Source organism: Lupinus angustifolius, chromosome LG18, assembly GCF_001865875.1.
Source record: "Lupinus angustifolius cultivar Tanjil chromosome LG18, LupAngTanjil_v1.0, whole genome shotgun sequence".
Lineage (NCBI taxonomy): Eukaryota > Viridiplantae > Streptophyta > Magnoliopsida > Fabales > Fabaceae > Lupinus > Lupinus angustifolius.
The window spans coordinates 13,477,928-13,503,325 of record NC_032026.1 but is presented as its reverse complement, the minus strand read 5'-3'; the positions used below and the strand labels follow the sequence as shown (position 1 = coordinate 13,503,325).

Here is a 25,398-nt window from a genome sequence, read left to right as displayed (position 1 = left end):
TAAGCACATAAGAAAAATAAATTGATGATTTTTAATTTGAATTTTCTACAATTAGTATTAAATTATTATTAACATGTAAAATATATAAAAAGTACGAAGGAAAAAATATGAGGAGGAGGTGACATGTGACATGAAAGAAAAAATGTAAGGAGAAATTAACATGTGGCGTAAGGGATTTTTTTTTATTATGTTGTTAATAGAGAAAAATTAAAATTCAAAGAATCTGAACTGTAATATTAAAATTCAGTGCGAAAAATGTCAAAAAACTTTGATGAGGTGAAAAAGTACAATCATTCTTTGATTAATGGTAAACATTAAATTATATAGATAGATTAATGTAAAGAAATAATTTGAATGTGAAAAATGATTTCAATTTAATATAATGTTCAATGACTACTTTTTAACATAACAAAACATAGATGTTGTAAACACTCAATTTTAGTGGGGTAGCGACATGAATCAATCACTAATTAATATTAAATTATTATTAGCATATATAATATATAAAAAGTAGAAAGAAAAATATGTGAGGAGGATGTGACATGTGGCATGAATGAAAATATGTAAGGAGAAAGTGACATGTGACATAAAGGAAGGAGAAAGTGACATATGGCATGAGAGAGTTTTTTTTATTATATTGTTAATAGATATGGCGCTAATGCATTAAATAGATAAATAAAAACAGTGCTAAAGCTAGATATTCCTTACGGGCATGGCGAATTTAGATTAACAAATATATATTTATATATATTTTAAATTGTAACTATAGTTCATTTTAGGGAATAAAACTTTCTTTCTGTTCGTTTTATGTATCGCTAATTAAATAAAGTGATTGTATATACAAAAAAAATCTGTTAAACGATCCAATTCCAATACCTTGACACGATCTCAATCATTCGTTGTACGTGCATCGAACATGAGTGCCATATTAATTTGATACTCGTCAAGTTACATTATATCTCATAGTCTATTATTTGTTAAGAAATGCAATTATAAAATTTGAAAAAGATTAATTTCTTAGTTAAAATGTAAAAGAATATATTTAATAATACCAAACAAAAATATGACATAGAGTATTTAAACTACACACCCCAAATTCAACATGTAGAGCTTGTAGGATTAATAGCAAGATCTGAAATGGGATGATAACATTGGAGGACGTATTTTTTAAGCTAAACTAGCAAGTTACCCGTGCATTTGCACGAGACGATAATTTTTGCCGCATGATTAAGAATAATATTACATGTGCATTTATGATTAAGAATATGTATGTTGCCCGTGCATTCGCATGGTTAAAATCATATATGTTATCAGTGCATTCATATTGTTAAAAATTATTAATTATATATAAAATCATACGGTCAAACCATACGGTTTAACTGTTTAAATCGGATAAACTTAATATGGGTCATCTACTGGTTTAACATCTTGCTCGACTTTCTCAATTTTTTACATATACATAACATGATATAGTTAGTTCTATCATATTAATCAAAAAAATCATCAATAAATTTATAATTTCATTATTATTTGATTCTAAAATAAGATTAGTATAAAAATAAATATTATTTAACTCTAAAATAGCTACAAACAATATGTTAAGATTCATATTATTATTATTATTATTTTAATATTGCTATAGTAACATTATATTTTAATATTGTATAGGTAATCATATTCCTTTTATTTTTAAATAAATCACATGTCATGATGGCTTGAGAGATTGACACATGTCATGAGGGCTTGAGAGATTGACACATGTCATGAGGGAGTTTTTTTTATTATATAGGTAATTAATCACCGGTTAATAACGGATGATAATAGAGGATGAACATTTTGGATATAATGTAAAAGTTTTTAAGTTATTATCATTAATAATTTGTGTTAATTATCATTAACTCATAAATAAAAGTAATATAATATAAGGGAATATCGAATCTTTTGATATAAAAAGATAAATTATATCATTCTGCAAGTGAAATCATGACATGGGTCATGTTTTATCATTTTCTATAAAAATATTTTTAAAAATAAACAAAAATAGCATATATGTCACATTTTTACTGGCTAGAGGAGATAAGTTATATTCTGATATGAGAGATACATTATTCTCGTAATATAAAGAATAATATATTTATTGTGTAAGAACTTTATCAACTTAGTTTTGTTAAATTAGAAGACAAGTTGCTTCGAGGAGGAAAAAATGTAAAAGAAGTTATTCACATTAAGGGTAAATTTACGTGGCCATTTTGTCCAAAATATTATAGTATTAGTGCACCTTTTAATTTTATTATAAAATTTGTGTACTTTTTGAAAATTCGGCAATGTGATTGCCGAGTTTCATTTTTTCCACTTAAACATACAAAAATCGACAATTACAATGAAGTTTGTTTTCTTTACTAATAATTTAACAAACACTCTAATGTGATTAGAGTTTTCGGTTATTTTTTTAACTTTTCCAAAAGGAAAATCGGTATATTTTAACAAAAACTCTGCAGTGGAATTTTTGTTAAAATATAATAAATAAATAAAACTTCAACTCTAATGTTGATTTTCTTTGGAAAATTAAAAAAATACTAAAAACTTCAATCATATGGGAGTTTTTGTTAATATATCAGTAAAGAAAACAAAGTTACTGATTTTTGGTTTCAATGGGAAAAAATGAAATCCATCAATCAAATTGCTAAGTTTTCAACATTAATTCTGTAATAAACTTAAAAAGTATACTAATATTTTGATCAAAGTGCACTAGCCATGTAAATTTGCCCAAATTTACCCCCCATTAAGTTAATCGAAACTCCCATTTTCGCTATATGTAAATGAACCAAATTATTCGTCAACTATTTAAAGTTGACTACTTAACTATTCAACCAAGTTTGACAACTCATTAATGGTTGGCGTTATTCCATCAACAATATAAAATACTAGTAAAACAAGGAAAATTGGACGCCAAAAAAAAGATGCTTCGATTTATTTATATATTAATGTAAATATAAGTGGATGGAGATGAGATTTTATTCATCACTAAAGAGTTTTGAGGGCCGAGTTGTATCCATGAGACCTGTAGTGTAATATTCATATCACATGTATACTTTTTACAGAGGCTGTGATACCATGCATAAATTTATTATTTCTCACTAAATGAACAATTGAAAATTAATAAAAATGTTGCATATAAAAGTTGTAATTATCTTCAAAAAATACCAAAAACTATTAAATTCTCTTTAAAGAAAAAAATCAACACACTTATATTTAATTATCATTAATTCCAAAAAAAATAATACATATAAAAGATGAATAATATATTGATATATAAAAATTTTCACACATTAATAATCATACGATGGGAAAATTTACGTGGATAGTGTAGTTTGACTACACTATCACACGTTTGGTATATGTTTTAAAATATTTACGGAACTAGTGTATTTTTAGGGAAGTCGTGGATGGGATCCATGAGTTTGGGGAAAGTCGTGGATCCTATCCACGATTTTCTGTCTCTCCATGGAAGTCGTGTACGCTATATACAACTTTCATTGTATATTAATAATAAAAAACTTTGTAGCTTAGTGGTTTTTAATTTTTCTAGGGAACCTAGAGGTCCATGGTTCAACTCCCAGCAATAGGTGAGAGTTGACCTCTAGGCTACAAAGTTTTTTATTATTAATATACAATGGAAGTCATATATAATGTACACGACTTCCATTGAGAGAGAATATGTCAAAAAGTCGTGGATCCCATCCACGACTTTCCCCAAACTCGTGGATCCCATCCACAACTTTCCCCAAAATCGTGGATCTCATCCACAAATTTCCTAAAAATACACTAGTTCTGTAAATATTTTGAAACATATACCAAATGTGTGATAGTGTAGTTTATCCACGTAAACTTCCATACTATGTGCCCATTTAGTACAATAGTTGAACCCATAGAAATTCAATATTGATGTAACAATACTTAGCTGTCCACACTTTGACCCCAACTACGTGCATTAATATATTCAGAAAATAAGTAATCTTGATTTCAAAAGGCACCACATTAAAATGCAAATTCTTAAGTTGTTGGTTTTTGAACTATATTTTTACTAAATCTTAAAGTAATATTAATAATTATTTTTATAGCTCTATTCATATTAGTTAATAAAATAGATAAAGAAACAAAATTGAATGACTAGCTATAATTATTATACCAGATATAAAAAATTAAAATAGTAAAATATCACATAAGTTTAATACAAAAATAAAGTTTGCACACGTGAAAACATTACTTTTCAAAATAAAGTTTCAACTTGATTCCCTAAACAATATCTTTAGAACATTGCTCATTTTTTCATATATTTATGTTAAAAAAGTTTATGGGCCTACTCATCATATAAAAATAGCAAAATAATATCATACAGCATTTATTAATGTTCACGTTAGAGCCATGATTCGTGATTTTTAGATAATGCATTGTAAATTAAAGAAGTTGGTTAATAGCTTTATAACTTTATTACTAAAGAAATGATATATTTACACTCAAATTTAAATTATATTAGTTTCATTAGTTCTTATTTATTTATTTTTTTAAATCTAACGGACTAGTTGGACTCCGTCAATATGTCACTTACAATTTTTTCATACCAATAACACACAGTCAAAACTTGTGATTTTTACTTCACTTTTTTGTCCGTCAATTTTGTTTTTTTAGTTTGCAATGAAAGATTGATTTCATATAAGAAAGTTTACATTTTTTAATGAGTGTCAAAACACAATGAGATCAAATATCACTGACTTATTATTTTTAGGATAATAATTCTTTTATAAAAATTTCTAACATATATAAATAGGGAGGAGATTCACTCACTTTAATAGTAAATATTAAAAACTTACTCCACATCTTAATTGTTAATTATAGAGAAATTTAATAATTTAGGTCTACTTACTAATTCAAACTATTGGATATTCTAGGAGTAAGTGAAATTCTTCATGTATATATATTCAACAAGAAATAATATGAGAGTCCATGTCAACATGCTATTTAAATACCTATTTTAATTCCTTAACAATTTTGTGCATATCAATTTCATCTTTTAAAAAATCAGTCTAAACAATTTCAAAATTATGTTAAATTAGTTATTTTTTATCATTTTCATGCCCATAATAGAGATCATATTGATTCACATTTATAATATAATTTGATTTTTTAATTTTTGGGGTTCCATGTTAAAATTTATTTACAAGAATAAAAAATGGTACCCACTGTTTTATTATAGAGTGAATATCTAATTTGGTTCTTTATAGATTTTTGACTATATTTAATTTAATACTAAAAAATCAGAATTCTGAGTCAAAATAGTTTGTGTATGGAATCACAAAACATATTAAAAATAACTAATTTGTTCAACATTTAATTTTTATATAGACCATTTGATTTTTATATGGAACATTTTGATTTTGATTTTTATATGGACCATTTTGACCAAATTAATACATATAAAAGTTTTAAATGATAATTATATGTCTTCTCTTTATTTTTTAAAGAGTATAATATCTATGTATTATCAATATAAAAATTTAATATATAATCAATATATATTCCACAATTAAATTAATTTTTTCGAAGAGTCAATCATGATTAAATATAAGTAATAAATTATGCATCAATAATATATAAAGTTATACACTATCAATATATATATATATATATTTGAATCAATAATTATTAAATATGATGAATAATAAATAATATATTAACAATGTATAAAATTTATCCGTAGAACTTAAAAAATCTTAAACATATTTACATCACATATACTACCGTAATAGATATTCCCCACTTTAGTCATAACCTTTTGCTCCTTGTGTGGGATCTCTCACTTCTTCTCATTAGAATCTCCTCTCTCAAACTCACTCTCTCTCTATACGTTCTCGTTTCCTCCTTCGTCACCGATCCCCAACTCAAACGAGGAATAGGGTTCGACAAATCATAGAACAACAACAACAATCACAACCACCGCCAATGCGGAATTCCAATTTTAAATCACTCACTTGCTACCGATTCCGTTGAAAACTGAAAACAACGAACCGTTTGAATCGCCGGTTCCGTGATCTTCAAATTCCGGCACCGGCGATTATTGATCAGGTCACTTAGCTCGCAATTGATCTCACTGAACCATAGATTCTCACTCTCCAGCAACGGAATTCGATTTGATTTTTTAATTTTTTTGAAATTCGTTTTGTTCTTGTCTTCGAGTGAAAAACGATGTCGTCGAAGGTGGTGTATGAAGGGTGGATGGTGCGGTATGGCCGAAGAAAGATCGGGCGATCGTTCATCCACATGAGGTACTTCGTGCTTGAGTCGCGGTTGCTCGCGTACTATAAGAGGAAACCACAGGATAATCAGGTAACTGAAAATTCTGTCACTTTGTGTTGATCTTATCTTTCTTGGTTTTGCCCTTTTGGAAGTAAAAAAAGGACAAAATTCTGTTACTTTTGCTACAGTTTCCATTTTTTGGGGTCATTAAGTCTTTTATGACGATTTCCTACACGCTGATGAAAAAATTATGGGAAATTGTGATTTTTTATTCAACCTTTTTTTGAAATAAGTAAATCACCACCAACTATGTCCGGTTTAAGGCCCCATTAGATTCTTGGGTATCGCCAAATGTCAAAGGTTCCCTGAAGTGACATTCGTTGGGAATGGAATCACTTACTTTTTCATCCTTGAAATTATAGGCATCAGTGATATTAGTGCCTAAACTTGTAACCATCAGTATTATTAGTACCTGAGATTTATATATCACAGGGACCTATTTGACTAACAAATTAAAATTCAGGACTAGTATGGCCTATGTATATAATTTCAGTGACTAAAATGATTAATTAACAAGTTTAGGTACTAGTAGTTTCATAAATTCATGGTCTAACGTGACAACTACTCAATTTGAGGGACTAACATGGTGGTTTACTAGAAAAAGAAGAGAATTGTGCTATTCTGAACACTTTGTTTCTTGAATGTTCTCCTTTCTGGGAGGAGGGGATGGTGTTGGAGAGAAGATGCTGGTAAAAACTTGAAGATATGAACTATCTGTTTATGCTTTTCTTAGGTGCCTATTAAAACACTGCTAATTGATGGCAACTGTAGAGTGGAAGATAGAGGCTTGAAGACCCATCATGGACATGTGAGTTCTGAAATTATTGTCTATTACTACCTTCTGTCTTTTTTATAAGACCCCTTTAGTATTTTTGTGCTAGTGTTATTTATAGGACCCTTTTCAAAGTTCTATGTACAATAAATGAATTTGTTACAAAATAGCCTTATTTTCTAAAAAAAAATGATTGGAAAGAAAAAAATGATTTAGTTCCATTAAGGGCAATTTTGGTAACTGTGATTCAATTATTGACAAATTCGATCAGGTTTCCACCTTCCTTAATTCATGTGAAATTACCCAAAATGGTCTTATAAAAAGGACCAGAGGTAATATTGTATTATATATTATTTTGGTTTGTAGCAATGCATACTTTGAGGGGCCTTATAGTCTTGAAATGATTAATTAATAATTTGTAATGAGTTGTACTTATTGTATCATTGGTGTGAACCAAAAAGTGATTTCTGGCTTTCCATATATCAAGTCCAATGCTGTTACTTCACAAAATTAAATGCCAGAAGTGGGATCTAGTGATTTGAGTGAGTGAGGTGATGTTGTGGACTGATTGATGATGTGTAATGCTTGTAAAGATGATTTATAAACACCAGTGGCATGTAGTAAATCAAAGAAAAACAAAATGGGCGTCAAAATATTGCAAACTGCCACAAAGTTCTTCTGTCCTTATTCCAACTAAAAGCTTTAGACCCCAATAAACCATAATTGAAATTCTGAAGCTTTAAATTATTAAACTATGAGTAGGACCCAGGAAAACTCAGTGAAACCATTAATAAGATTTAGATTCGAATGGCCTATCAGAAAATTTGGTTTATAATAAAACACGATGACATCATTTAATCCATGTAGTCAACTCCACAAAGGTTTTGGTTGTAGTGGTTGTTGTTTAAGTGCACAATCATGGTTCACCAAAAACACTGAAAATCCTAATTCAAATATAATGCTAGTAGTAGCCAAGCAATCCAAACATTTTAGAAAATGTTTTGTTTTCATTAATAATTACAAGTATGCCACACATTGTTTTCATTTTGTTTCCTCTTTCCAAAGATGTTTACAGGAAATGTTGATAACAACATTCTTTTTGTTTTCACTTTTCCCGTACAAATCTTTGAAAACCAGAAACATAATGAAAACAAGGTGGCATATTTTTAAATTTTAACAAAAACAGGAAACATTTTGGCAAACCAAACAGACCCTAAATAAATGTGCGGCTATTTCTGACATTAGAGAAGCACATCATGATACAAAGTTAGGCCTGTCAACCTGCAGTATATTATTTGTATTAAACTATTAATCTTGTTGAGTCCCATCATTCTGATTAAGATGAAACCCTCAAGTTGACTAATTATTTTTCATTCTGTGCTTGCATGGTGTGAGTAATTTTACTCCATCCGCTTCCGTTCCGTACTCTGTAGACATTAATTTTTTATATGCTATCTGCCAACTTTTACAGTTTTAGAAATTAGAATACCCATGAACTGGAATGAGAGCTGTGATGTTACCTTTTGACACACACAGGGACCAGTAACCATATAATCCTTGGTCATAATGGAAAATATGTGTTAAATTTTTATAAATGAAAATGATTTCACAGAAGGGAAGATATCTCAAAAAAATGATTACATATTTTTTATCCTTCTCCAAAAGTTATATTCAGCAATTTGACCTTCCATGCTATTTTGAAAGTGGCATATGCTGGTTTTGGTAATCCTATTTGTCCACATTTGTTTATTAATATTTTTTTGTGTGCAGATGGTTTATGTTTTGTCTGTTTACAACAAGAAAGAAAATTATCACCGAATTACGGTGAGTAGATTTTTTGACATTCATATACCAGTGTATATTTATACTCTTCGATCCATACTTACTATTGTGGTACTTGTTTTAGTAAGTTATTTAGCTGTGTTTTGTGTTTTTTAAAATACATTTTCAGTTGCTAATGTTGTGTAAATATTTTATTACTTGGGTTGTTGTATCAGATGGCAGCATTTAACATTCAAGAGGCACTAATCTGGAAGGAAAAAATTGAGTATGTCATTGATCAGGTGTGTTTCATCAGATTGCATAATCCTATTAATTTTTTTCTTTGAATATGGAACAATGTTCATATTTCTAAATTTCTGGTTAGACTTTATGTCTTCTTAATGTATGTTGGCTCAAAACATGGAAAGCATTTTCTTGTTATATCGCTAAAATGATCCCTTGCAGTCTTCGTAAATCGACTAAATTGATCAGTTGGACATGCTTTCGTATTGTCTATGTTGATGCTATTGAATTATCAATGTGTGCAGCATCAAGGAGCACAACCATCAAGTGGTAACAAATATATTTCTTTTGAGTACAAATCTGGGATGGACAATGGGAAGACAACTTCTTCCTCAGACCGTGAAAGCCAGTATGTATTTTTTGCACTGTTGCCAGTTGTTTCCTATGTTGTGATTTGAATTATTTCCGTCTTTCTTCAGGTAGTTGTCTCATTCCATTGTCAATTCATTGGGGATGCAACTTAAATAATTCACCGAGGCATAAAAAGCCTGTGTTTGATTCCTGTTTTTGGAAACAACTTTTTGTATACATAAAAGAAATCTTGTTGGGAGATAGTTATTCTTCGATAAATTTTCAAAACTTGTTCCGGAAACATTGGTTTTAAAACAGAAAAGTGAGAACTCTTTGAGATGTTTTCAAAAATTGTTTCAGTGTTCTTTTGTTTTCACCATGGAAAATTTGTGATTATACAAATTCAGTCCCCAAGAGGTATCTTTGTTGGTAGAGCTGCAAGACCTAAAGTGTGACTGTGTGAGTGAGCACCTGAGTTCAAACCCCAATAGCTGCACAATTTCCCCCCTCCCCCCCTCCTGTAAAAACTTTGCGTATCAATTTTTTGTGATTATACAAATTCATTAATAACAATTATGTAATAGAAATAAACTTTTTCCCAATCTCTCAGAGGCTCTCCAGAAAGCTTCTCCCTATGGCTCTCCACCTCTGCTATTGCACACACCACCAAGGCCACAATCATTTTTTCCCTCAAACCCAGATCTGGCAACCAAAAAGACATTTGTTTAGTGGTGTAAGGTACCACTGGATCCTCAGATAGGCCAAAAGGTCAAAGATTCAATTCCCGAGAGTGAGACTTGTTGGGAGGGGCAACCACGTACCCTAAAAGGGATTAGTTCTTTACCCATAGGGTGAGGGATTATGCTTAGTTATACAAAAGGAAAACCCAGATCTGGCAATTCGCTAGTCACCAGCCACCATGACCTCCACTGTGAGGATCACCTTTGTTCCAGCCACCAATACCTCGGCCAGGCAGGGATCCGAGGCAGACCCAAGTAGCCATGCCACCTGCGAGACTCATCCATGTTGTCACCATTGATGTTGCCCGAGAACCACCAAGCATCTTCCCCTCCTACCTCAATTTCACCTGGCCATCAAAAACTCCATTTGGAACTTTCTTGATTGGTCTACTGAAAATCTCATATAAAGCTTCAAATCTTTGTAGGAAACTTTCGAGGAAACCCCTGACTTTCAACTTTTCATTTGTTTTAGGGTCTTCAATCCATTGTTTTGCAGCCCATCCACCAACTTCTCTTAATAAAAATAAAAAAATTTACCAGACAGACTTTGCTCAGATATTTTTATTCTGGACTTTGGTTCTTAAAAGCTATTTTACAAAATAGTTTTTGAAAATAAAAAATCAGAACACAATCAAACGGGCCCTAAGGAACATGGGTCATTTCACGTCTGAGCAAAGCTCCATGTAGTTGTAGGATACCGATTTGATTTTGCATATCCTCCTGTATATTCACAAGATTAGATATATTCTTTCAATAACCAGGTTCAGTGCTCAGGAGGACGAGGATGAGGCTCATCCAAATTTGTCAAGGAGGACAACAATTGGAAATGGTGCACTTTGTATCCCTCAGCTTATGGACTTACAATTACTCTGCTACAATAAACCTTACCTTTTATGAGTTGCAGGTCTTCCAGAATCAATTTTTGATTGGACAAGGGAAATAGATTCAGATTTGTCAAATCAGAATATCAATGACCAAGCATTCTCAAGAAAACATTGGCGTCTTTTACAATGCCAAAATGGTGTGCTACTTTTATACAAGATAGAGCAATTTACTGCCTTTGTGACATGAAAGAAAATTTATCCATTGATAAATTTCAGTATGCCAATGATTGGATACTTTGTAATTGTATAAACCTGAGATGATTTTCCTTCTGAAATTTGCAGGACTTCGCATCTTTGAAGAACTTCTTGAAGTTGATTATCTTGTGCGTTATTTCCTGTTTTTCTTTATATGTGTGCCTGTGTGGTGTGATTTAACCATTTCATTGAATGTTTTGGGAAACACAGTGATCCTCAATTTGCTCCTGTATGTAGCCAAGGAGCTGTAGTAGAGCTATGAAGGCAGTAGGTGTTGTGGAGGCCACTTGTGAAGAAATTTTTGAGCTTGTGATGAGCATGGATGGGACACGGTTTGAGTAGGTCTTCTGCTTATTTTCCACTATTTTTAAGTTGCTGTATATTTGTGGCTGTCATTGTTTAGTGTTTGAAATATTATGTGCTATTCCCCTCTTTTTCTGGATTTTTTTACCATAATGTAATTAGGGTTTAGGAGCAATTGAGCAATTAGACTTGACACTTTAAGGGACAGAAAATGAGCAATTGTGCCACGTTTTGTTTCTTATACACTTTAAGTCAACCTACCAATCCTCAAGCCTCATTATTTGAATGCCTGCAGATGGGATTGCAGTTTCCAACATGGTAGTTTAGTAGAGGAGGTGGATGGGCATACAGCAGTTCTTTATCACCGACTTCAGCTAGACTGGTTCCCAATGTAAATATAATCTAACTTCTCTGTCATTTATGATAATTTGTAGTTTAATATTTTGTAGTTAATACTAGAGTAAACTTTAGCTATTATATTTGCATCAATGAATGAAAACCTCTATTTTAGAAAAACCGAAGTACCCCTATCTAGAGTCACAAGTATCTTGATATATTGCTTTATTTCTGGACATGCAAACATATATTAATGTCTCCCGTCTCCCATTAAATTTGAGTTCTTTGTAGTTTCTATCTGTCAAAACATGATTTAGGACCTGATAAATGGTTAAAAATGGTTGCACTGCCCAAAGTAAAGTCATTAACTTTATGAACCCTATATGATACATGTTTATCATGGCAGGTTTGTATGGCCCCGTGATCTCTGTTATGTACGTTATTGGCGCCGAAATGATGATGGGAGTTATGGTACGCAACTATTTTTGCTAAAAGTTTCTTGTAAATGTTTATGGGATTTGCTAATAAGGGCCCTTAGGATATTGGTTAGGGAACAAAAGTGGATAGAATTGAATGAAAAGTAATCAAGTTATTAAGCTGACACTCTGAAAACATTGAATGCATTATTCTTAAAGTAATCGTAAGCAATTAATAGAGGGTATTAAATGTTCCTTAACCTGTGCTCTTCAGCACTCATTAGAAACATCTAATGTTTAGTATGTTGGAACTTCGCATTGATGTTTCTTTTCCTTGCAGTTGTTTTATTTTGCTCGAGGGAACATGAGAATTGTAGTCCACAGCCAGGGTGTGTTCGGGCACATATTGAGAGTAAGATGCAATTCTTTTCAGATCTAACTCCATTTTTCAATGTTCAAGAGAGTAGGATTGATCCACATCCTCAAGGGTGTCTCAATGCCCTCAACTTGTTATGGAATATGATTGTGCATATGGCATCTCTCTGGTGTTTTTCTAATTGTTTTTATTTAGATGGTTGCCTGTTCTGACTTGTGTGGATCTGGTAGCTTTGGTGCATATTTTGATGTTATTTTATTTCACTTGAGGATGGATGTAGGCTAGACTATGTTTGTGCCTAAACAGTCCTAAAGTTGTTTAATACAATGTCAGGCTGAGGGCTGAGCTTGGCACATTGATTATCATAGGGTTTTGTTTGGCTTGACCTGGCTAGAAAGCCTTTTTAGAGAGGCCTATGTTACATGAAGGCCTTCATTTAAGGCAAAAAACTTTAAGTTTAGTTCAAACTCGAGTGAAATTATCACAACCTATATAAAATAAATATATCAGACTAATATATAATTAACAAATTTTATATAGTACGCATTCTCATTTATATGCTGGAAATATCATAGTCAAGGAGTGTTGAAAATATAAACTAGACCCATGCACCATTTTAATCAATATTGATGTATTTTTTAGGTTCATGATATTTTTCCTATGCATGCACTCTACAATACATCAAGAACTCAATTTCTAGGAGTTGTAGTTTCAATGCATATGGTTAGGTCCATTGTATCACTTAACATCATATGACATCTAAAACACCTATAAATATCCATGTACTAGTGCATTTGTAAGCAACTTATAACAACTTAAGCAATTCATGCAATAAACAATACTATTGTGATCATCTGTTCTCTCTTTTCCCTTTCCTTACTAAAACCCTTCAATTTTAACATGGTATCGGGGTGGTACCATCCTCCATGACCCATCCCTTTATTATTCTGCTGCTGCATTCCATAAACTTTGGAACCCCTGGCTCAAATAGGCTCTCTTGACCAAACCTATTAATGTTAGTCCTCCTAGTTTTTGCACCTTAATAAAACCTGACGCTTGTCTGGTTTGGCTCACCTCTTCACTCTTTACCCGGTTCACCTTTTTTTGGAAACCTTCGTCTTTCGTTTGCCTCTTTCTGCAACCCAAGCAATAGCTTGCAGTCTATACTACGACATCATTTCTGCTGTCATGCCTTCATTGAAGCAACAGCTGACCAGCCTTCATTGTTGGCTGATCAACTTTCATTGCTGATTTGTCTCCGCATTGCAGTAGCCGCCTTGATTGTGGTCTATGTGTCGATTATCTTTCATTGTTGATCATCTTCTTGATTTGCCTTCGGTTCGAAAGATTCCATTCTGACTCAGATGCAGTTTAGTACAAGCTAAAGCTCGAGGGGGAGTGTTGAAATTATCATAGTAGAGTGTTGGAAATATAAACTAGACCCATGCACTTTATTAATTAATGTTCATGTTTTTATAGGTTCCTTTCATTTTTCCTATGCATGCATCTATGCATTCATTAACTTATAATTTCTTGGAGTTTTAATTTCAGTGCATGTGGTTAGGTTCGTTGTATCACATGTATCATATGACGTCTAAAGCACCTATAAATACCCATGTACTAACATTTGTAAGCAACTTATAGCAACTTAAGCAATAAACAATACTTTTGTGATTGTCGATTCTCTATTTTCCTTGTCCAATCTAAAACCTTCGAATTTCAACACTATATATATAAATAACAATAAATAAATAGGCCAACTTTGTAGGCCAAATAAGCATTTAAAAAGTCATAGAGTAGAATGGATAGAATCATCTTAAAAGCATTCTAAAATCAATCACGTCACTTGAATGGATACTAGAGTACTCTTACACTTGGCACAGTTAATCAACTGGAAAATATTATGAAAAAGCTATAGCCAGATTGCCTCTTGTTTATCATATTGGGGTTATTGTATGCAAAGGATTGCAGTTTCCCTCGTTGAATTCATTTAGACATGTGCAATGTTTCCATGATCAAAGAAACAAAGATGGAACCAGTTTGGAATTTAACTATTTCATTATTTGCATCACCTTTTTTGTCAGCTTAAAATGAATATTGATCTTTACAATAAACAGATTTGTTGTCAAGTTGTCATTCATGTGTCATTATAATCATATTAGTTTTTATCAGAATAAAACCTTTTTCCACTTGGCTGGAACGTCTACATGAATCATAATTGCCATTGTGTTGTCATAAAGCAAGTCGTCAAAAAGGGCATTTAGCTTTAAGTGCTTTTATTGGTTTCGTGCATTAGCTTTTATTAAAGAATTAGTGTTTTTTTTCTCTCAATTGAATGATGCATCTCATGTAAAGTAATGGATGGAAATCACACCATACTGAATTATTTTGACCTAAGACCTGGTTTATACAGGTGGAGGATTTAATATTTCCCCCTTGAAACCTAGAAATGGAAGGCCCAGGACACAAGTCCAGCATCTTATGCAGATTGATCTGAAGGGATGGGGTGTAGGTTACATGCCATCTTTTCAGCAGCACTGTCTCCGTCAAATGCTAAATTGTGTAGCTGGTAAGTTGATTTTCTTGTATGAGGTTTGGAATTCTTTATAGAATGGGAATACTTTACTTCTGTCGTCATTGTCTCTTTCACATACCTCTCTTTTTGCAATAGAAAGTTTAGGAGCAGGGTGTCTCTTTTGTGGGAGAGTCTCATGTGCATCGAGATTTAAAATACTTTTTCTGTCCTCTCTTTCTCTACAGGTTTACGTGAATGGTTTTCCCAAGCAGATGAAAGGAATGCTCCACCACGAATTCCTGTCATGGTTAATATGTCCTCAGCATCTGTCTCTTCAAAGAAGACTCTGAAGCCAAATGATTCGTCTGTTCATCCTACTTCTCTCGATCAATTAAATTCTGCAAGCAGAAATTCTGCCTATCAGGATGAATATTCTGATGAAGATGAGGATTTTCAAATAGCAGAACCTGAGCAAGAGGTTGTATTTACATTCCCACATCTATACTACTAAGATTTGTTTCATAAACTCTGTGTGTTAACTTTGTAATACTTCAGGCATACCCAATTGGCCTTGAGAATGATGTCAGAAGAACAGGTAGGTGCTTACTGTACCTCTCTCTCTCTCTCTCTCTCTCTCACACACACACACAACAAAATAATGCTATAATGATAAACATGTGCATGGCGCACCTGTACACAAATATGCAAGTATATAGTATAGGCTGGATTAAATCTGAAAATGTTTGCCCTGAACAGCAGTATTGGAAGAAGAACCAGTGGATGAAATTGACTTGTCTTCCTTTTCTGGTAATTTACGCCGTGATGATCGTGATAATGCTCGTGATTGCTGGAAAATTTCTGATGGAAAGAACTTCAGAGTCAGAAGCAAGCATTTTTGCTATGACAAGTCTAAGGTCTTCCCTTTTTATTCTTTTACTTTTCATTAATAAAATGTTATCATTGTTTGAGAGTGTTCTTATTCCTTTGCGATAAACTGTAAAGGTTCCTGCAGGCAAGCATCTACTTGATCTTGTTGCTGTTGATTGGTTTAAGGACTCAAAAAGAATGGACCATGTGGCTAAGCGTCGTGGTTGTGCAGCACAAGTGAGAATTAGAACCTTGTCCACGCCATGTTTACTTTTATTTTGATTGGTTTATCATTTTACTCTCTTTTGTGAAAATAATTAGAAATATGTGATAGGCTTCCTGTGCATATACGAAAGGATATACTTGCATATGTTTTGTTTTTTATTTATTATTTATTATTTATTATATCATTCCTTTTTATTGTTTTTTCTCCTTTGAGGCTTTCACTGACAATGGTCCGTTCCTTTTGGTGCCTATGTAGGTTGCAATAGAAAAAGGATTTTTCTCATTTATCATTAATCTTCAAGTGAGTTTCCTTTCTTTATGAGTCAATTTCAAACTTCAAAGATTTAGAGTTTCGAGTAAATGAATGCATGCTGCTTGGTTGTAGGTGCCTGGATCTACACACTATAGTATGGTATTTTATTTTGTGACAAGAGAATTAGTTCCTGGATCCCTCTTGCATCGCTTTGTTGATGGTGATGATGAATTCCGAAACAGTAGGTTTAAGCTCATCCCATCAGTCCCAAAGGTATTTACTGAATTTTGTCATTATTATATATTGGGCGTTGTTTGGGTGGGGTTAAACTCAATTTGTGAATGCAATGAGTATATCATTTTAGGAAATACTAATAAAAATAATACCTACGCTGTTACAAAATTATGCTACAAATGCATCAAAAAATGAAAAGAAAAAAAGTATCGTGCTAATATCCAAGTCCAGCCACAAGATCACAACTGTTATTGTCACATCCTCATTGCAAAAGTAAGCAGTATTTTTAAACTAATTTTTATGTGTCCCTTCAATTTTTTGCAAATGGTTGGGTGGGCTATCAGCCTAATTCATACATAGGAAAAGAGTGCAAAAAAGCTGGCTCAAATATAGGCTGACTATGTTTATCTAATTTAACTGAGTTTGATAAAACTGCAAAATTTGAAGCCAGGTGTCCTTTTTTTGCTGGTCAACTTATGAATTATCAGTCTGTTCAGGAATTAGATTGTCAGTTTGAAAACTATGGTTTTTACAGGCGCAGATCTACCTGCGGGGTTTCCATGTAGAGTCTAGCCATTGGGTTATTTTAATGCTTCAGATTGATTTTTTTTACAATTAACTATGCCTGATTTTTGTCTGTGTTATAGAACAAAGTTTAGACCATGAAGGCGGCATGGTGGTCTGTTTACCATTTCTTTGATGCTTTACATCTCTTATCAGTTATCACAATCAGAAGTCTAGAATTCACACAGTTGGATGTATAACTAGTTTTTGAGTCCCTTTTTATCTTGCTTTCAATCTTTTGCAAGACGAAATGGGCTGATATGCACAGCCACTGCACATCAATTTCAATACTTTAAGGGCCTGTTTGGCGTGCCGTATTAGGCATGATTTTATAAGCTAATACAACAATTATGATCTTATACGTTCTTTGTTGCGAACATCATATTTTATAAGGTTATACTTTAAAGCACTCTTATACGTTTGATGGATAAAACAATCTGGCCTTGGGGGTGGGATAAGTCCCGATTAGAATATGATGTGTATGTCTTTTACCAATTTTCCCATTACAACCCTAAACATCTACCCTAATCCTTTTGTCAGTTTGTCCTATCTCCTTCTCTGTCTTCAATCCGCTTGCATTCGAGTGTGCTCCAACAATGATGTAGAATTTTATTTCAACATTCAATATTTGTGATCAAAATAAATAAAAAAATTGCACTTTCACCTTTTGTTTACTTCTCTTTTCTGTGGTTGATACTCTACCATAGTCAATATCACACATAAACACATTATTTTGTCCATTCGAGCCTATCTTTTTTCGTGTGCTCCACTTTATAACTAAATTTGTGCTGGTACTCGAAAATAATCCAGTCGACAATTGAAGGATTTATTTTGTACCAGCTTCTAAGGAGGATGAATAGAATTATGGCAGAACTTACATTTGGATATTAGGGTGAATTTGATTTGGGGATTAGGTTTCATATTTGATTCGGGGATTAGGGTTCATATAAATGTTGTGTAAATTTATACATATATACAATACATTTTAAGTAAGGGGTGAAACAAAAAGTTAATTGCTATTATACATGTTTCTTTAATACATATTACACTAAACATTGCATAGTATTAAAATTTTATCAGGCCTTTTACTATCAGGCATACCAAATGAGCCCGAAGTAGATACATGCTGCTGCCTGCTACTAACTTGATGTGTATATGTTTTGATCTGGCTTCATTCATATGTTAATCTGATTATTATGTTTTTTGGTTCCAGGAAGTAGGATTCACTGTTTCTTTTTTCTATCTCTCTTTTTTAAAGAATAATTTATATGTATTGATTTTATGTTTTTTCTTTTCCTCTTCTATTTGTAATTTGTAAGTATCATCCATCCGAAAAGGGTGGAGAAACAACTATACGTTTTTACTCTCTCCATTCCTTATTGATTTCCCAACTTAAAAAAATGCAGGGCTCTTGGATCGTGCGCCAGAGTGTTGGGAGTACTCCTTGTTTACTGGGAAAGGCAGTTGATTGCAACTATATACGTGATCCCAAATATTTAGAGGTAAAAGCTTCATTCAATTTCTTTATAAATTGTTTCTTGTTCTAATTGTAAGAAGCTTCATACTATGAATGATATATGTATTATTTGTCTGTTATGATCATTTCATCAATTAGTTTTTATATGCAGATTGATGTTGATATTGGTTCTTCTACTGTTGCTAATGGAGTTTTGGGGCTGGTTGTTGGTGTGATTACAACATTGGTGGTTGATATGGCTTTTCTTATACAGGTATGTTTTTTATGGTGTGGATTATATACAATAGTATTAATGAACGTTTTTTTGGGATTTAAGTGAGAACAATTGGACAAGAACTATTTTTTGTTGCACACTTGCACTAAGTGGAAATTTTCATGTTCATATGGTAAAACCTTTATGACTTTGATTTCACATTTGCTAATAGTACTTAATTTTAATTTTAGTTAAATTTTCTTTGGATAGTTTTTGGTCTTTAATATAGCAGATTGTGTAGACCTCTGTTAAATTTCGTAGTCAAAGTCAAGTGGTAGACGCAATTAGTACTTTTTCAAGTTGAGTTAGTTTTGCATAACTAAACCTTTTTGTAATATAACAATATGACTTGGTTTTCCCAGAACATGCATTCAATATTTGCTTTGGGTTAAATTTGTTGTACTGTCCTTAAAGATTGGAATATTGTGAATAATATTCATAATGATAAAGTGTGTCCGTGCCTTGTGCCTCTTTCTAATTACCAACCTTGTGCTGTTTTTTTAACTCTTGTATTTAGGGGTATGTGTGTTCTGAAATATTATGTTCCTGATTTAGCCAAAGAAAAAAGAAAAAAAACACACTTGGCCGTTTACTATTATGATAGAACATTATGGCGTCGCTCGATCCATGTAATCGATCCCACCTAGGGAGATAAAGGCTTGGTTGTTGTTATAGATGAACCCCTTTCTTGAAATAGTCAAATTACTTTAGAGTGTGCAAGAGTTTTAAGCTATGTAGAAAAATTGTCATGGGAAGTAAAAAATTTAGTGGTTACTCTGCGTGTCCATTGTTGCTCTACCTAATAGGTAAAATTGCTTGTGTAGGTTTTACAGCTGGAATAAATGTGAAATCATTTTGTATATCCTAGTATTACTATTTTTTTATGTGGTTGTGCTTGACAGGAATTTTTTTTGTCTTGGTTTTGAAAAATATCCTGACATGCTCAAAATTTCACACTGGACTTTTCGCCAGTTCACTGAAATTTTAATTTCGATGGCGAATTCTGAGAAATCGTGACTATTTGTTATTATTGACAGGCAAATACTCCTGATGAGTTGCCCGAGAAGCTTATTGGAGCTGTTCGTGTCTCTCATTTAGAGCTCAAATCTGCCATAGTCCCAAAACTGGATCCGGAATCATCTTGAGTGACCAAGTCGTTTGGACTGATATTATACAAAATAATTTGTTTGTGATATCAATGTGTATCATTCTTTTACTTGGATGTAGGTTTATTGTTTTGTATTTGGTTTTTCTATGAAATATTAAAAGGTAATTCTTTTGCCCCCACCCATTTGGGGTATTAGAGTGTCTAGCTAATGGGATCTGTATATTATCAACGTATTCATTCCCTGGTATATTTTCACCAGTGTTGAACTTTTCTTTGTACCTTCAGTTGTGTTGGAAGGAAGAGAAAAATTGTCTAGTCATTTCATGCAATCTTGGAATTGGTTTTGTAATGTGCAGGCTTTCTCCTTCCTCACATCTCCCATAACCATAACTAATGTTGTATCTTGCATTTTGTCCTAATGCAGAGTCTTTCTACTCCCAAACATGTCCTATTCCAAAGGGTTGTAACTTGCTATATGAGGAGAAAAAGTATATACCGAGCGTATAAGAGTTTTATACACTGTTAGTTCATTATTTATTATTGATTTTTAATCATCATTAACCCTTCAGAAAAAATAATACAAATGAGTAGTGAATGATGTAATGATTGTGTATAAATCTTTATATTGTTACTGTATAAATATTACATTCTATTTGATAATGCATCGGGTTCATATCTGTAGTGTTTTTACAATTATTAAAAAAAAACAGTAAATGAAAATAGGAACTATTTTTAACAACCAAGTAAACCTTAATTTGTCTCTCGAAGGCCTATAATTTGTCTCTTGATTCCAGCAGGGTAGAATAGTTAATAGATTAAATTATTCTATCTCTCTTATTCTATTCTATTCATTAAACTCATTGGAAGCCCATGCTGAAGCTTGTCACAAATGTTACCTCTCTTTTGTATTTATTAATCACACAGCACTATTCCCATTCATTTCAGCTATGGTGCTCATCCACGTGTAATCAAGCTGCTACTTAAGGGTACGTGTTAAAATTTTCTATGTCTCAAGTAAGATAAAAATCAGGATCCTAGTTTAACAAAAAAAATTCAAAAAAAATGAATGACAAGCTAAAAATTCGAAGAGTTTAAAATATATGCACCGTTAATGTAAAGTTTTTTATACTGTCGGCATACTATTCACTATTGATTTATATTACTTTTGTTTGAGAGTCAATGATAGTTAACATATAGATGGTGAATGATTTACTGACAATGTAAAAATACTTATACTATCAGTGTATACATATTAAACCCAAAATTCAATTCATTGCAATTGCTCTTCAAATTTAAAACTCATATAGGGATAACCTCGCTCATAGGAGGTGAAATGGACATGTTTGGCATTTAGTTGAATGGTGGTTAAATAGTGATAAAGAAAGGGATATTAGGTGATTGGTTTTACTTTTCGGAATAAAGGATGACACACGAGTTTGATAATTTAAAAGAAATAAAATTAGAATGAAATGCACAATAAAGAGATGAAGGGATAATAACATGAATGGAGGCATTGGGCCCCTTTGTTATCAAGAAAATATGTTTTTTTATGTGTAATTTCTTATGATCGGTAAAAAAAAAAATACTAAATTCACTTGTGTGGAAGATTAAACTTTAATACCAAGATGACCAAATTTATTTATTTGTTTTGTGATGCTAATAAGGATAAATAAAAAAAACTTGTTTATTTCTTATGATCTGAGTCTATCACATGATTTCAGACCCAAAAAATGAGTCATAATGGAATCTAATAATAGAGAAAATTGTACGTTGTTTTAAAAAAATAATGAGAACGAAATCAATAATTTTTTGGTTGTTTGAGAAGCAACAGGACAGCAAGAATAGGAGGAGAAGTGATTGATTGATTTGTAGTATCCGATGGCCAATTGTATTAATCATTATCACATCCTTCTCAAATAATTATTAGTATAACAATAATACCATGTTTTGTCTTCTTGTGTGAATAAATAACACAATGAATTATTGATTAGGTTGGACCGTTGGAGGTTAGAGAGAAAAGAAGAAACTTATGGCAAATTGATTATTAAAATTTATAGAAACATGTACTGGGAGGTGAAACAACAACAGATACATCGCAAGACTTCTACAAATAACGTTTCATGTAGTCATGAACAGTAGTATACTTAATTTGAGGATAAAGATTAGAAGCTTCAACATCTTCTTCTCCTATCTCAAAATTTGTTAGACATCCTTCAAAGCAAACATGGTAATAGTGGGTCATTCCCACTTGCTCTTCATATGATTGTCCTGTTTCAATGTCAAAAAACTTGAGTGGAAACATGAACTATCAAATAATATAATATAAAAGATGCATAAATGACAACATATATCAATGGTCTAATAAGTGTATTTGGGAATCAACCATCGTAGACCACACAATAATTTCCTACTAGATGAGAGTGCATGTGAGAAAGAGTTACTTAAAGGAAAGAAATGGACACAAATCATCCGTCTCAAAATGTATTATATTCTTTATCTCAAATCAATCAGAATATTAGTTTTTGATATTTTTTGTTTTTAAATATTTTTTATTTATGTGATAACATATGATTATCTTGAGATAAGAAATTGGACACAATTGGAGCAGGTAGAGTAGGTGAAATAAGAAACTAAGCGGAAAAAAGTAAGTGCGTGAAAGAATGGAAGTAGTGTAAATGTTAGTATATCATAAATTAATAATATCTATATATGACCAAACGTTAATTGATATAGACATCTCACCCTTCATGAGACTCAGAAATTCTTCAGCAGAAATTGAAGATTTTTGCAACTCTTTCCCAATCAGCTTTTCCCAAATTTCTACAACCTCTCTTTGGGATAGTATATTTTCAGTTGGCCTTATGTAAACTGTCTTATTCAAAGTTCTAGGATCTTCTATGGTTTTGATAGTGTATATGGCTATATCATCTTCATCCACATATATCCCTGCCAAATTTAAGATTCATATAGTTCAAAAAGAAATGTAACATATACATATATATAGGCCATTTATATTTACTGACAACATTTTCTATTTCGAGAATGTAACTAAAAATAATAAATTGATCTTTATTTAACATCCACAATTAATATTGCTAGTACTTTTCCAGCTTGTTTCATTTCACACATGCTCTATGAACATGGAACATATTTTAGTATCCCTAGCTTTGTCTTATCCTATTGGAATATGGTATCATAACGTTCCCAATGATGTAAAATTCATCTTTTCAACTCAATAAAATTTATCATTTCACTAAAAACATAATAAATTGATATTGTGCTATGCATGATTGATATAATATTAAAAAGTGTAGGAAGATTATTAAACATTACTAACATGGATTTTAAATATGTGTAAAGTTTTTTATGCTGTTAACATATCATTCACCATTGATTTGTATTACTTTTGTTTAAGAGTCAATGATGATTAAAATAATTTTGATCATATTTATTTACCTCTTTATAAAACTAAGATACATTAATTATTATTTTAACCACTGTACTTTTACTTAGTTAATAAGAAAATAATTAAAAAATATAGCTTATAGTTATTACAGATATAAATGGTAAATTAGAAATATAATTATCATATTTATTAACTAAATTTCTTATACAGGTCATTATAGTCTTAAAATACAATTATTAGTTAATGAACATAAAATCACTTAAAGATTTAAAACATTTCATTTATCTTATGATATTATGGTCAGATATTCCCTCTAATACGGTTATGTTTTTTCATTTTAGTTTTAAGAGTAAAATTATGTTATCAATGTAAGTAAAAAATATAAATATAATTGAGTATGACTTTTCTTTGTTTTATGTCACCGTTTAGAGAGGAATCTGATGATAATATTGACCCTTCAATTTGATAAAATTCAACAATGAGTATACTTAGGTAGGGATAAAGATCTGTTGTCCCAAAGTCTTTCTCAAACCAATCATATTGTATCATGCCAGTTAAAAAAACTAAATATTCACGACTATCAATTTTTGCTTCACCGTGATTGGTTTTGAGACAAGTTCGTGGACAACATCCCCATCCATCGAGTTAGGTAGTAGGTCGCTAGTTATTACCCTTTATGTTGCCATCTCCAAACAAGACCACAGAATGAGTAGAAGGAATGATGAAACCAGGCTGACATAGACCACCAAGAAAGTAACCAGCAAAGCAATTTGCAGAAATATATGTGAATGGTATTCCAGCTTCTTTTATGGCTTTCCTCACTTCCATTTTATCATCAAATGTTATTCTTCCTGGTTCCATTGCATGTCCCATTCTTGCTGGATCTGTCCCAAATTCAGATGGCAAAAATCTCTGTGCATGCATGCATATATAGCACAAAACATTCACTCAAAAAAGTTAAATTTTGTAAAATCACTTTTGTACTCAAATGATATAATTGATTAAGACTTTATAGACTTTTATGGAGTAAGTGATCCATGGACAAGGTTACTACTATTATTATTATTATTACCTTGATATTTCCAGCTTCTTTGATAGCATCAACAAGTTTAAGTTGGAGTAGGATTTGGTGGCTGCGAATATGAACACCAGATATAGCACAAATAACCACATCAACTAGTTTGCAAGCATTCACAAGGCTTATATGGTCGTTAAAGGAACCTGACACTAGCTTACAACCTTGTTCCTTGAATGATAATAGCAACTGAACCTTCTCAATATCAACTCCAATCTCTGGTCTGTATAGAACATATGTTTCATGTCCCTCAGATAAACTTGCCTTCACTAATCTTTTTCCTAAGTATCCTGTTCCTCCCACAATAAGCACCTTACTCTTGTTCATGTTTCTCTCTTGCTCTTTTCTGTTGGTATATGTGTGTGTCCTTAGCCCTTATATATTGAAATTAAAATAGAAATGCTATTTTAGAGTGCAAGTGATTTTTGTACACCTAGCTTGTACAAATGAACCGTTGCTTTGTCTTTGAGGTAAGATTTGTGGGGTGTAGAAAACAACATTTGTGGGGTGTACAAAACAACTGTTGCTCTCACTTGCTTGATTGGTTTTAACTTAGATATCTATTTAAGTTAATGGTTCTCATTAAAGTTATTAGACAACTTCATCCTATGGCACCTTTTCTTTTTTTTATTGGTGGCTGAAAGCTTTACATGTATATTTAATCTATTTTATAAGATGTAATTGAGTTGA

The 25,398-nt window shown here is 31.9% G+C and overlaps 2 protein-coding genes across 5 annotated transcripts; one reads left to right on the top strand and one right to left on the bottom strand.

The window, feature by feature from the left end:
• On the top strand, window positions 5,809-20,575 carry LOC109332969 (protein ENHANCED DISEASE RESISTANCE 2-like). 3 transcript variants are annotated; one of them, XM_019568161.1, is made up of 23 exons: window positions 5,809-6,123; window positions 6,235-6,384; window positions 7,088-7,162; window positions 8,897-8,950; window positions 9,124-9,189; window positions 9,436-9,539; window positions 10,983-11,050; window positions 11,126-11,242; window positions 11,388-11,428; window positions 11,538-11,638; window positions 11,899-11,994; window positions 12,346-12,410; window positions 12,696-12,767; window positions 15,145-15,300; window positions 15,492-15,724; window positions 15,802-15,841; window positions 16,003-16,160; window positions 16,249-16,350; window positions 16,595-16,639; window positions 16,724-16,864; window positions 18,796-18,891; window positions 19,018-19,119; window positions 20,157-20,575. In XM_019568161.1, exons 2-23 carry the CDS (start codon window positions 6,244-6,246, stop codon window positions 20,262-20,264), a joined length of 2,181 nt encoding a protein of 726 aa, XP_019423706.1. In that variant the 5' UTR covers window positions 5,809-6,123; window positions 6,235-6,243; the 3' UTR covers window positions 20,265-20,575. The 3 variants fall into 3 exon arrangements, with proteins under 3 accessions (XP_019423706.1, XP_019423707.1, XP_019423705.1); XM_019568162.1 differs by having other exon boundaries at window positions 5,834-6,384; window positions 16,006-16,160; XM_019568160.1 differs by having other exon boundaries at window positions 5,834-6,384.
• On the bottom strand, window positions 18,383-25,099 carry LOC109332970 (bifunctional pinoresinol-lariciresinol reductase 2-like). 2 transcript variants are annotated; one of them, XM_019568164.1, is made up of 5 exons: window positions 24,706-25,099; window positions 24,305-24,545; window positions 22,970-23,173; window positions 22,324-22,495; window positions 18,383-18,399 (listed from the first exon to the last, which is right to left on the bottom strand). In XM_019568164.1, exons 1-4 carry the CDS (start codon window positions 25,033-25,035, stop codon window positions 22,332-22,334), a joined length of 939 nt encoding a protein of 312 aa, XP_019423709.1. In that variant the 5' UTR covers window positions 25,036-25,099; the 3' UTR covers window positions 18,383-18,399; window positions 22,324-22,331. The 2 variants fall into 2 exon arrangements, with proteins under 2 accessions (XP_019423709.1, XP_019423708.1); XM_019568163.1 differs by lacking the exon at window positions 18,383-18,399 and having other exon boundaries at window positions 22,295-22,495.

Coding starts and splice junctions, on each gene's coding strand:
- LOC109332969 (XM_019568161.1), top strand. CDS start 6,244: ATGTCGTCGAAGGTGGTGTATGAAGGGTGGATGGTGCGGTATGGCCGA. Junction 11,051..11,125: donor GAGGACAACAATTGGAAATG/GTGCACTTTGTA, acceptor TATGAGTTGCAG/GTCTTCCAGAATCAATTTTT. Junction 18,892..19,017: donor GTGATCCCAAATATTTAGAG/GTAAAAGCTTCA, acceptor TTTTATATGCAG/ATTGATGTTGATATTGGTTC.
- LOC109332970 (XM_019568164.1), bottom strand. CDS start 25,035: ATGAACAAGAGTAAGGTGCTTATTGTGGGAGGAACAGGATACTTAGGA. Junction 24,546..24,705: donor AAGAAGCTGGAAATATCAAG/GTAATAATAATA, acceptor ATGCATGCACAG/AGATTTTTGCCATCTGAATT. Junction 22,496..22,969: donor ATTTCTGAGTCTCATGAAGG/GTGAGATGTCTA, acceptor ACATTGAAACAG/GACAATCATATGAAGAGCAA.